Source organism: Acomys minous (genome assembly GCF_964271855.1).
Source record: "Acomys minous genome assembly, chromosome: 13".
Classification (NCBI taxonomy): domain Eukaryota; kingdom Metazoa; phylum Chordata; class Mammalia; order Rodentia; family Muridae; genus Acomys; species Acomys minous.
The window spans coordinates 64,305,768-64,318,825 of NC_140495.1; the positions used below are offsets into that span (position 1 = coordinate 64,305,768).

The window sequence follows — 13,058 nt, forward strand, 5'->3', positions numbered from 1 at the left end:
GACAGTGAACCACTAGGCCTGGTTCGAGCTTCTGAGACCTCAAAGCCATAAGGCCACACCCTCTAATAGTGCCACTACCAATGGACGTAATGGGAGACATTTTCATTCAAGCCACCACAGTCGGTATTTAACCCCAGTCACAGAGAAGCAAGGCCATTGGCTAAGAGTACTCAGATGGTGGTGGTGACTGGCAACAAGAAGCTGGGCAGAACAGAGTTAATGGCCCACAAGGGTGCCCACCATCAGTGCCCCCTTGGAATCGCATGCCAGACTCTGGAAGTCATGGGTTTGATGCATCCAGTTAGCCACCAACGGTGTGACACAGAAGGCTTGCCCCTTAGATATCTAAAGCGCTTAGTTGAGGAGCCAAGCTTCCTTTCTATCATCAAACTGCTGTGAAGCCTGAAACTCAGCCACATGGTCATGTGTGTGTGTGTGTGTGTGTGTGTGTGTGTGTGTGTGTGTGTGTCTTACAGGCACACACATGTGTACAGGTATGCAGGCCAGAGGAGGAAATACCATATTCTATTCTTTTTTTCATTTTTTTATTAATTTATTCATATTACATCTCAATGGTTATCCCATCCCTTGTGTCCTCCCTCCCTCCCACTTTCCCCTTACTCCCCTCCCCTATGACTGTGACTGAGGGGACCTCCTCCCCCTGTGTATGCTCATAGGGTATCAAGTCTCTTCTTGGTCATATTCTATTCTATAATTCTTTATCTTACTCCCATGATAGAGTCTCACAGGGAACCTGGAGCCAGGCTGGAAACCAGTAAATCTCAAGAATCCCCCCATCTTTGCCCCCTTCCCCCGGGGTTACAATTTTGACACTGGTGCTGGGGATTCAAAGCTGTGTCCTCATGTTTGCTTCACAAGCACTCTTACCCACTCAGCCATCTCCTCGGTCCCCACGGGACACGTAGTCTTAGCTGGATAAAATACAATGCCAGTGAAGAAAACAATCCAAGACAAATTGTCACACTGAAACCGCAGCGCCTTTCCAGGGGGTCATTTGATTGGGAGACTTTTAGGGTTCAAAAGGAACAGAGCTGTTGAGAGGGCAAACTTGAAAACCGCATCTCCTCAAATGGCTTCCTCACTTTTAGTTTCTCTCAAACCACGAATACAATAGTCGTTAGATGTGAGCCATACTTAAGGTTCAAGTCACATGACTTGGGAGGCACTGCGCTAAAAGCATGAGCCCAGCAAGCACACATATGCAGAAGATACCACCCTGATCCTGATAGAAAGTTAAATTTTTCCTGCAAAGATGTATAAAATTGTTTTTGAATAATTTACAGCAAAATAAAGTGTGTTTGTTATTCTTTAAAAAAAAAACCCATATTTGTTATTTAAAAAAAAAACACATTGCCCAATAATTCTGGTCATTTTTTCTCTATTCACAGTGGCATTTAAGCCCACCTTAAAGTCCATCCATAATGACATCAGTCAGCTGGTTTGTGTGCTGCAAGATGAGTCTGGGAACACTCAAATAAACAAATATGATCAAAGTTTGATGAATTTACTTTTAAAATATTTTATACTAGAGTTACATTTATTAGACTAACCAAGACAAATAAAACAATAAAACACAAGATCCTGTCATAATAAATAGTGTTGCTGTGACTTACAATTCCTAATTCGAGTTTCCTGAGAGCCAGTGAAAAAAAAAAAGAAACACTTGAGGTACATAGTCCTTCCAGTGAAAAAAATACCAGTTCTTTGAAGTGAACAGCAATTGCTTGAAACTAGGATTTTTTTAAAATCATATTTTGGCTGGAATATGGCTCAGTGATTAAGAGCATTTGTTCTACTTAAAGAAATGCTCGACCTCCTTAGTCATCAGAGAAATGCAAATCAAAACGACACTGAGATTCCATCTTATACCCATCAGAATGGCTAAGATCAATAACTCAACTGACATCTCATGCTGGTGAGGGTGTGGAGAAATAGGAACACTCCTGCATTGCTGGTGGGAATGCAAACTAGTACAACCACTTTGGAAAGCTATCTGGTGCTTTCTCAGAAAAATGGGAATAGGGCTTCCTCAAGACCCAGCTATTCCACTCCTTGGAATATACCCAGAGGATGCACTACCACACAACAGGGACATATGCTCAACCATGTTCATAGCTGCCTTATTCATAATAGCCAGAACTTGGAAACAATCTACGTGTCCCTCAATAGAAGAATGGATAAAGAAACTGTGGTACATTTACACTATGGGATACTACTCAGCTATTAAAAACAAGGAATTTCCAAAATTTGTGGACAAATGGATTGAACTAGAAATTGTCATAATGAGTGAGTTCACACAGAAGCAAAAAGAGCTAAATGGTATATACTTACTTATATCAAGACACTAGTCCAAGGTGTACATCCCCATGAAAAACTGTACCTACCAGGATAGTAGGTAAGAGGGGAGGACATCCTATTGAGACTTTAGGTGTGAGAAGCCTGGGAGAAAGAGGAAATAGAAGGATTCAGCGGGTCCTGGAAAACTACAGGCGAATCTGGGCCCTGGGGTCCTCCGCAAACTATGGCAACAGCCAAGGAAAAAATAGGCAGTAAACCTCGAGCCCCTACCCAGACTAGCCGATGGACAGGACATTCTCCACTGGTGAGTGGAGAAGGAGATCTAACTTTCACACAAACTCTGGTGCCCCATATTTGAACATGTCCCTTGGATGGAGATGCCTGGTGGCACTCAGAGGAAAGATAATAGGTCACCAAGGAGAGACTTGATACCCTATGAGCATATACAGGGGGAGGAGGTCCCTCTCAGACACAGACATAGGGGAGGGGAAGGGAGTAGGGGGGAAGTGGGAGGAAGGGAGGAATGGGAGGATACATGGGATGGGCTAACAACTGAGATGTAATATGAATAAATTAATTTTTTAAAAAAAGAGCATTTGTTCTTGCAGAGGACCCAGGTTCCCAGCACCCACATGGCAGCTCATGACCAACTGTGGCTCCAACTCTAGCAGATCCAACAGGCATGCACATGAAGTGCAAACATGCATGCAGGCAAAACACTCAAACATATAAGTTTTCCTAGAGCTCTCTGACACGGACTTTTCCATTGGGCCTGCAAGGTGGCTCAGCAGATAGTGGTGTTGAGTCTGCTGATGCCAAACCTGAGTTTGATATGTAGGAATCCACATGGAGAAATGAGAGATAATCTCACACAGTTTATCCTCTGACCTCCACATGCACATGGCACACTTGTGCACACTCACAGGCTCACAGATCACATGTCAGCAATAGGTGTGGCATTCAGACCATTTTTATCACTAAAGCCCTATCCACTGATCTAAATATCAGGCCCTGTATGAGGGCTACCCTGGTGAAGTTTTGCTTCTTCTGTTTACTTGTTGGAGGGAGGACTGTTGAGATGGGAGGAGTCTTGCTATATATCCTAGGCTTGTCTGGAACTCATGGAAATCCTCCTACCTCAGCCTGCTTAGCAAAGTATTATACCTCTTAGTTAAAGTTTCTGACTTTCTTTGATAATCTCTAGGTGTGGCCGGGAGTTCCAGTGCAACAAACTGGAGACAAGAAAAGAGGAACCCAGGAAAGGTAGGAAGAAGCCCCACCAGCCTCAGCTACTGAGAGCAAGAAAAATACCAGCAAACCTCACCTTCCTCCCGGGCTCTGTCTTTGACACTGCCTCTTCCAGAATCAATTCCCTTTGATGATGTAACCTGAGAATTCGTCTTTAAATCTGCAGGCCTTTCAAAAACTGACTGATGAACAATTCATTAATTCTGTGTTTCTTGTGCACTGCTCGGAATGTCTTGGTCTCAGAAAGGTAGAGAATGAGATCACGTGAGCCCTCTGCCTGCTCACCTACCCTGTCCTTGGCTCAGGGTAGCAGGCACACAGCGCAGAGGGCGGGGTCCATCTTTAACAAGTTGCCTTCCTCACCCCAGGAAGTGTGCCCTCGAATACTGCAGCCCATACGGGGCCCCTTTTAATGAGTCACGGAGTAGGCTTTGAAGTTGATCTTATATAAATCATATGAAGAGGACTACAAGTATTGTCATTAAAAACAAACAAACAAACAAACAAACAAACAAAAGCCTGCAGTAGTATGGGGACAAGGGTTCCAGGCCCTTCCGCATCATCACAAGCTGTGGAACTCAGTGGCCACCTCCCCAAGTGTCAGCACGGATACATGCTAACCTACTCTGAGGACTAAGTCAGTGTCCTCAACTCCGTTGGCATAAGGTTTAGTTCTTTCCACCGCCACTGCCCCATTATACATGGGACATCGTTAAGTCGATTGCCAGCCTCTTGGGCTACAGGGGGTCACTCAGTACCACAGGGAAGCAAGACACTAAATATGCCTCTGGAATCTTCTAGTCACTTCAATAAAGGTTACAGTGGCAGGGAAGGTCCTGCATTAGCTTTCAAATCTGCCCCACACTGGGCCTCTCATCTGGCAGGTGTCCCCTGAGTGATCAGCCACAACTCATTAGATTCCCAAGCACCATTCAGAGGCGAAAGAAAACAGGACTCCATGCTGCGGACAATGACACCCACTGTCTCGTCACAGTTGAAATGGCCTCAACAATAACAAGCCACTGTAAATAAATGTCACTCTTACCCACTAAGAAAAAAATAGACAAGGCAAAGGAGTGGAAAGTCCTTCAGCATCCCTTGAGCCAGTCCTTTGCTTCACCATTTGAAGGTGACACTTGGCTGCCAGTTCCCACTCCAGCCTCTGTAGTTCACACCACTCTTATTTCCCAGGGGTGCTTTCTCAGCAAATTACCATCTTGGGTAAGCCTTTGCTCCGTGTACTTACTGTGTTTTCCTCCCAGCCCTAAGTCATCCCTGTTACATGTGTTTGGGAGCCTTCTACATTGCAGACTTTAGCGTCCATTGCTGCCTGTGCGCACACCGTTCTTTTCCTGGAGCAATTTTGGCAAACCCACGTGTTCAATACACTCCCAGATTTTGCTCAGATCACGGCCTTAGTGAGTCAGTCGCATTTAGAACTTTCAAACACTTTATAAACAGCAATTATTCGAGAGGGTCCTGTCTGAACCACACTTGCAATACAGGTTCAGGTTCATCACAGCTGCATTTGGCTTGAGTCTTGCTGTTGAATAGCCTGAGTTCTGTCTTACGGGATTTAACTGGAAATTCTATGGTGATATAGGCAATTCTGTTTCTAGAGCCTGTTTTCTAGAGTTGAATTTAGAGGCAGGCAAGGCACAGAGGTCCCGGATCTGGGCATCAAGGGTAAGAAACCTTCTTCAAGTCTTTCTTGTATCTCTAAATGGTCAGTGAATGCTGGAGAATTTAGCTGTGTCTTTGGTTAACCTTTTAACTGCATGATAAGTTCAACACAAGATACACTTGAGTGTATCAGTATGAGGGAAAAGGATGAAAACACAAAAAAACTCAAATTTCATCTGCTTCTGAAGACATTGGTATGAAGATGAAAATGGCTTTAACATACACTTTGTTTCCAACAAGCATAACCGCCACAGCCCTGTCATTGGGCTGGTCCCCTCTATCCAAGCATCTATCAGTCTCAAAGCCTCAGGTTTGAGGTTTGCTCCTGTGGCTCTAAGCTCCATAAGACCCAAAGCCCTTGGCCTAAACCTGCAGATTCAGGGCTTGGGCTTGCTGCAGTAGACTCCGCCGTTGAGCTGGCCTCTTCAGATTTCAGCTGCTAGCCCAACCTCCAGTCCCAGTCTTCTGGGCAGACAAGAAGTCACACATCTTTTTCCCTTAAAGGATGACTCTGTGGGTTTAACATTCCTGGTTTCCCCAGTTGTTGTCTGTGAGTGTAAGGACCTTTGTGATTTCAGTAGGTTGTGAGGTAACCGATGCAGGTGTTGGGCAATGAACTATACTGCCCTCTGCAAAAGCATCAATCACTCTTAACCACTGAGCCACCTCTCCAGCCTGATAGGCTCGCATTTATATCTTACAGCTCTACAGTCTACTGTCTGAAATCCTTGGGCCTTGATGTATTGGGGATTCAAATTTTGGGACACAGACATTTAATACAGTGCTACCCATTACATAATGGCAGCCCCTTGTAATTAAAAACAAGAAGGCTGCAGCAGAGGGGAAACATGAATATTCACTAGGAGAGAGATTCACCTCTGCTCTGCTCAGATTTAAATGAATTAGGTCAAATGAAGCTTGGTTCCAAAATGAGTTACAAAAAAAAAAAAAAGCCTCAGGTTTCAGAGATTTTTCCATAGCCTAGAACTGTAGACAGGGACGATGGGCTGCGCCTCTATACAAAGTGTTCCATTTCTGTGTTGCCCTGGTAAGTAGAGGGGGAGCCAGTCTCATCTGTAAAAGTGATGATTACAATAAATCAGATGGAATCTTGGAATGTTCTTTATGATGTCTTCATCACGTCTGCCATATCAGACTAGATCACTGTTTACTAAAAAAAAAAAAAAAAAAAAAAAAAAAGAAGGAACTGGCTCAGGGGAGTCAAACTGAGCAACAATATGTGCCTCTCAATGTTAATATTGCTCTGCATCCCCAGAGTGTACTGACGTGGACTCTAATGAAGAGACATGGGACTGGAGAGATGCTTCAGTGGTTAGGAGCCCACGCTGCTCCTGTATGTCCCCAAGTTCAGTCCCCAGCATCCCCAGCTGGTGGCTCACAACTGCCTCTAACTCCAGCTCCAGGGTATCTGGCTCACTCTTCTGACCTTTAACACCCCCCCACATACATACATGCGTACATACATACATATATACATACATACATAATTAAAAATGAAGTTTTAAATGAAAAGATACAGAGCTAGGCCTCCAAGCTCATGCCCATGGGGCTAGAATCCATTGGAGATAATAATTAGTAGAAATAGAAATGTTTCTTGTTTTTTTAAAAAAAACTGTACAAGACAGTGGGGACAGGTGGAAGTCTGTTAAGTGTCCTTTGGGTCTGGCAAGGTCACAGTCACTACTGTTTGCTGCTTGTTGGCGTAACTAGAGTTGATCTCTCTGGATAGACGACTGGAAATTCGAGCAAAAGCCTATCTCCTCCATCACCGTGTCACCAACGCTAACCACCATACCGTGCCGGGAGGCAGCACTGCTTAGCAAACAAGTGTGCGGACTCTAGCAGGTGGCAGCCTGCATCCTGGCTCAGTCACTGCTATCCGTGGAATCATGACAAGCTGCACCTTAGTGGGGCTTTGTCTGGAAAGGAGGATAATGACACTGTCAATCTAGATAGACCCATTTATTCTAAAACAAAACAAAACAAAACAAAAAAACCAAACCAAAACACCTGGTCTGGTAGCTGCTCAACATAGCTTTACTGTGTTTGTTTGGTCTGGCTGTATTGTATGTTCACTATAGGTTGGCAAGGACCCTTCCTTCTCTCTACTGCCACTGTCCACACTCTGGCACCCCAACTTCCTGAGCAGGCATTAGCACAGTGCAGGGTCCCCAGCGGAGTGAAGAGTACATTTATCAGAGGCCAACATCAGAAATCAAACACTTGGTCTAGGAAACGATGCGAGTCAGTTCTGCTCACACACCAGACCATAGCCTTTCCTCACTGCTAAAGGTTCTATCAAGCAGACCCCTGGCAGCATGGGGGCGGGGTCACTCCCTACAAGCTGACCTATCACAGGACTCCACAGCCCCAGGGGATCCAGAAGGGACCACAACGCTGCGCTGCGCTGGAGGGAAACGGGCCCTACTGGCTTTCAGGTATTGAATGCTTTGAGTAGTTCAGTTCCAAATGGGTTTCACACACAAAAATATTTATACTTCAGGCTGTATCATGCAGACAGCAATCTGCGTTTTTGTTGGTTTCGGGTGCCAGGTTTCCTCCAGCTCTGGTTATCCTTTTACATAAACAGAACCCAACCATCTGGACCACAACAAGCCATGCTGAAGTCTGGGCTCACTCGTTGCCAGAGCATCAGATCAAAACGCCATCTTTCAGAATTCTGCCTGACTGAAGACTGGAGTAAACGGCAAAGCCCTCACAAAGCTGTTCCGCCCCCCCCCCCCAAAATGTGCATCAGGTATTAAAACAGCGATTTTTAAAAGGACAGCAGAAAGGTATACAGAATACTTAAGCAGAAACAAACATGACCAGATTGTGCCTGATGGAGTGACCAATGATATGAGCAATCCAATTCTGTATTTCCTGACTTACCTTGAGTAAGACAGAGCCCTAGGAAAGGCACCTCAGACCCCCTCCCCCATGGGAACATGGAGAAGAGACTGTTGAAAGAACATTCACGATAGGAAGCAGAAGTTGGAGTTTCATCCAGCTAAGAAACTTAAAATAGATGTTTTACAATAATTGCAACAACAGGCTAAAAATCTAAGACAAAATAGACTATGACTAAATGAAAGTACGAGGACGTGACTGGTCACGTGTTACTACACATCCACATGGACCATAGAAATGAATGCTAAGCATCATCTCTCTGGTAACATTCCAGGCTACAAAACACATCTTCCCCAGTACAACACGAAAACAGTTACTACCATCAACCTTGCTCACAGGCAAACACAGGGACCAAGGATGCCCTGTTTCTTTTTTCTCAGTGTGACATTACTTCCTACTCTAACAGAATGCCCAAATGCCCCATCCTTTGGCAAAGGTGTCCATCATCAGACTTCATGATCTATATACCAGATCTATGAATATGAGCTCTGTGGAAATAATAGCCTTGTGGGATAAGGAACACACATAGTTAGAAGATCATGACAAAACTGTGGGCCGCAGAGATAACGTGAGGTCATTAGGAGCAAGCGCCGTTTCTTCATTGGACTTGAGGTCAGTTTCCAGCATCTATGTTGGATGGTTCAGTGGCTCACAATTGCCTGTAACTTCATCTCCAATGACTTTAAAACTCTCTTTTTGGCCCCCTCAGGTATCTATATGCATGTGACACATACGAAGATCAGCAAGCACATACCCATACATAAAACTAACTCTTTTAATTAAAACAGACCATTGAAACACTGGAGGTCCACGTTAGCTTCCTGTTACTGTGCAGTACTTAGCAGCAAGCAGTTTACAAGGCGAGAGGGTGATATGGGTTCACATGCTGGGAGCATTCAGCTCATGACCCATGATCTGAGCCTGTGTTGAGGCAATACATCATGGCAAAGCAGCCACTCACCTCATGGTTGGGATACAGACCTGGGGGCCACCATGTAGTTGAAGGGAAATCCTCTAATGACCTAAAGAGCCACTGCTATGCTCTGCCTCTTAAAGGTTCCACACTCTCAGTGTCACGACGCTGGGGAGCCAGCCTTTAACACATAGCTTCCTGAGGAACATTTGGTATGTAAATACTAACCAAGTCACTGGGGATATTGTTTATGTATCATAAGACTATGCATATCATACTATATACAGCTATATCATGTATTATATATAAATATGTACACTGTGTATAATAATTATGTGGGCATACATGACTATTTGGCTAAACCAAAGCTGATTTTTACATCAGATTATTTAATATTCCAGAAACTTTCCACAATTGGTGCCTGTAAGCTAGAAGACTTCCTGTCTGGTTTATCACATATGATGATGAAGCTACTGGCCAACTGTGAAATTCATCTGGGGCCAGAGAGATGGTTCAGCAGGTAAAGGCACTTGTGTTAAGCCTGGGGACTTGAGATCAATAACTGAGATCCACATGATGGAAGGAGAGAATCAATTCCTGTCAGCTGTCCTCTGACTTACACACACACACACACACACACACACACACACACACACACACTAAATAAATAATGTATTAATGTTTAAAATTCACCCCTTGGCTATAGATCAGTATCTCAATCACATGAAATTGGCTCCATCTTACCATATCCTATTTGCCAAATGTATTGTTAAATTATTTTAAAACTAAATTCTACCTCATACTGTTACACAACAACAGTAATAGAAACTAATTGGGAACATTTTATAACCCAGTTTCCAGTCACAACTTAGAAGATCCACATAGGCGTGAGTACAACCTTCCCATCAATGGCACCCCTATGCCTTTATCCTTCTGGGTTTAAAATTTAAATTTAGCTGATTGGCTGGTCTTGAACACCGCTTGCGTAACTATGTTCTCCAGGTTAAAACATCTAGTCCTGAAAGGAAGATCATCAAGACCCAGGAAGTTCTAAATAAAGGCTCATTAAGACTCAGAAAATGCTAAGGGAGGCAATCAAGACTCAGGAAATAAACAACTCAGACTTCTCAGGAAATCCCTAAAACTTACAGGTTACAGAAAGCCATTTCCTTCCCAAGGATATGTGAGTAGTGAGGATTCCTAGGAAGTGGAGACACTCTCTGCCTATCAAGCTGCCTGGTCATGCAGTGTGTTCCAGGGTTCTGGCTTTCCTGAGATGCACCCATACTTTCAATTACTTTTCAGTCATTTCTGCCCCTGTCACTTACCCCTTACACGTACTCCTTTAAGTAGGTCTCATGAACCCATTTAGTTCACCAAGATGGAACCATTACTTTGATGTCATCAGTTTCCTGTCCCAGGGTGAATTTGTTCACATCTCTCCAGGACACAACAGCACTTCTAAAAATATTAGTACCTTCCTAGGTACCTATTGTTTCAACTGACTGGTAGTATTTAATCATGAAAGGATAAAAACCCCCACTAAGCCTCCAAGGAGAATCCTCTTCACCGTGACACTAGGACAAATGAGAGGCACAAAGAGAAAATGGATAGCCTTATTTTGTAGGTCGGGTAAATATATTTCAGAGCAAATAACTTATCCCGAATAAACGATAATCTGTTTTATAATCTGCTTTCTAATCCAAGAACAAAATCCCTATTTCTTCATGGCATGTGCTCCTTTCTTGCTTTAAATAGCCTGGTAATCACGGCCCTGAAGCTTCTAATCACAGATAATTCATTGCACTTCAAGCTATTTTCAGCCCACAGTTTCAATTGTTCAAGGCCAAACCAATATTGTTACACAGTGTCTTTAAATGGGTTGAAATAATCCCTCCGCACCTCCCCCCTACACACACACAATGGTTTTTCTCTGTGGCTCATTAAGAACAATCATGAAAATCAATAAAACTCAGAAATCAAACTTCCAATTAGCTGCGCCCAGTCAACAGTGTCTGGACTTTAGAAACAGAAAGCACTAACACTTACAAAATGGCAATCACATCTCATACAAAGCCACATACTTTAGTTTAGAAAAACAGGCATTTCCCCTTAGAAAATACTGATAGCTTACAATATGGTATAACAGTAAATATAAGTCAGAATCTACACCCATGCAGGAAGGCTGGACCAATCCTGCTATCCCATGTAAAGGATTCGCAATCTGAAATAAACTTCAGAAGGATCCCCAAATGGAATATTTACTGTGATTTCCAGGAACATCTTCACTATCACAAGTTGGCTTCTTAAAATGAGCAACTAGAAAATGTTCATACAAAGTCAACCTCGGTCCACCATCCTATCAAAGCAGGGAGCTACCATTGTGGCTGAGCAGTGTAACACAGTGGGAAACAACTGCCAACAAGGTACACAGGAGCAGAGAAAAACTCAGGTGGCCAGCTAGCTCTCTCATTCTCTCCATCCCAGAATGGTCATCAAATGGAAGAAGGGGAGGGGTTAAAAAGTCCTTGTCTTGTTTTGGGAAAGCCCCATTGCATTTTGGCAGAATGGGAGGAAAGAAGACATTTAGGAGTTCTCAACATGCGCTTCCTAGCTCAGGGAGTGCCACTTCCAGCCTAGATTCTGAATCCCATCTCTTCTGTTAGCTGGACCTATTCCATTCCATTCCACACAACCTCACCCGCAGCCTAGACGCACACACCTCCGCCACCTTCATAGCCACCTTCGTAGCCAGACTTCTCTGACCCTGATAACCAATGCCCAAGCAGAGTCAACAAAACACACGCAAAGACTTGCAAAAGATCAACATGCAATGAGGGAGGAGGTGGTCGTCACGTCTCCCCAGGCTTCAGCAAGCCCGCCTTACCTTGCTCTCTTCTCCTTCAAATACGGACTGGTGGACATTGCAGGCGAACAGTGAATTGGGGAGATCATTGAAGTCAGTGATTGCTTGGAAGGCCTCTTCAGCAAAACACTGAGTGACAGCCCAGTCTCTGTCTATGCAGCAGAGGAAGAAAAGTCCCCCATCTTCGGGGATGGATGCCTGCTGCCCAAGGCTCCGCATTCCAATGAAGTAGGATTCTCCCCTCATCCCTGAGGAGGCAAAGACAGATGTGTGTTGAAGTCAAATATATCTATCTATCTATCTATCTATCTATCTATCTATCTATCTATTTATCTATTTATTCATTATGTATACAGTGCTCTGCCTGTATCCACACCTGCAGGCCAGAAGAGGGCAGCAGATCTTAGTATAGATGGCTGTGAGCCACCATGTGGGTGCTGGGAATTGAACTCAGGACCTTCAGAAGAACAGCCAGTGCCCTTAACCTCTGAGCCATCTCTCCAGCCTCCTCAAACACAATTCTTAAAACTCTTGTTTGTGGTGGGGGGGGGTTGGGGGAGGGCAGTTCTAGGGGTCTGAAATTAGACTAATTAAAAGTTTTCATTAAGACCAGGAGTAGCTACTGAGCTCCAGGCATTGTTCTAAATGATTTGCATGTAATGGGCACATGCACATTCATATATGGGCCAGAGGTCATACTGAGCTTCTCCTTTAGTTGTTCTCCACGTTTTTTGTTTGTTTGTTTTTGTTTTGGCTTGTGGTTTTTTTTGTTTTGTTTTTGTTTGTTTGTTTGTTTTGTTTTGTTTTTGGGGGGTTTCTTTTTTGGAGACAGGATCTCTTACTGACCCTGGAGGCTGTTGATTCGAGAAGACTAGCGGGCCAGTGAGCATTAAGGATCCACCTGCCACCCCTCTCCCTTGCTCCCAAGTGAGGGCTACAGATATATGTACCTCTACCCTTGCCTTTTTCTGTGAATGCTAGGGGCCCAAACTCAGGTCACTGTGCCTGGAGAGCAAGCCCTTTCCCAATCGAACCATCTCTCTAATCCCCACATTAACTCATTCTTAAAATTTCCATAATGGTCCATGAGACTGGTAT

General features: G+C 44.1%; 1 protein-coding gene across 1 annotated transcript in view; it reads right to left on the reverse strand.

Moving 5' to 3' along the window:
- RCAN2 (regulator of calcineurin 2) overlaps positions 1 to 13,058 on the reverse strand; it is a 220,640-nt gene that overhangs the window by 177,909 nt on the left and 29,673 nt on the right. The window contains exon 2 of the mRNA XM_084752276.1: positions 11,982 to 12,208. Coding sequence (XP_084608402.1) covers positions 11,982 to 12,206 — 225 coding nt within the window. The 5' untranslated portion in view covers positions 12,207 to 12,208. The remainder of the gene's footprint in view (positions 1 to 11,981; positions 12,209 to 13,058) is intronic.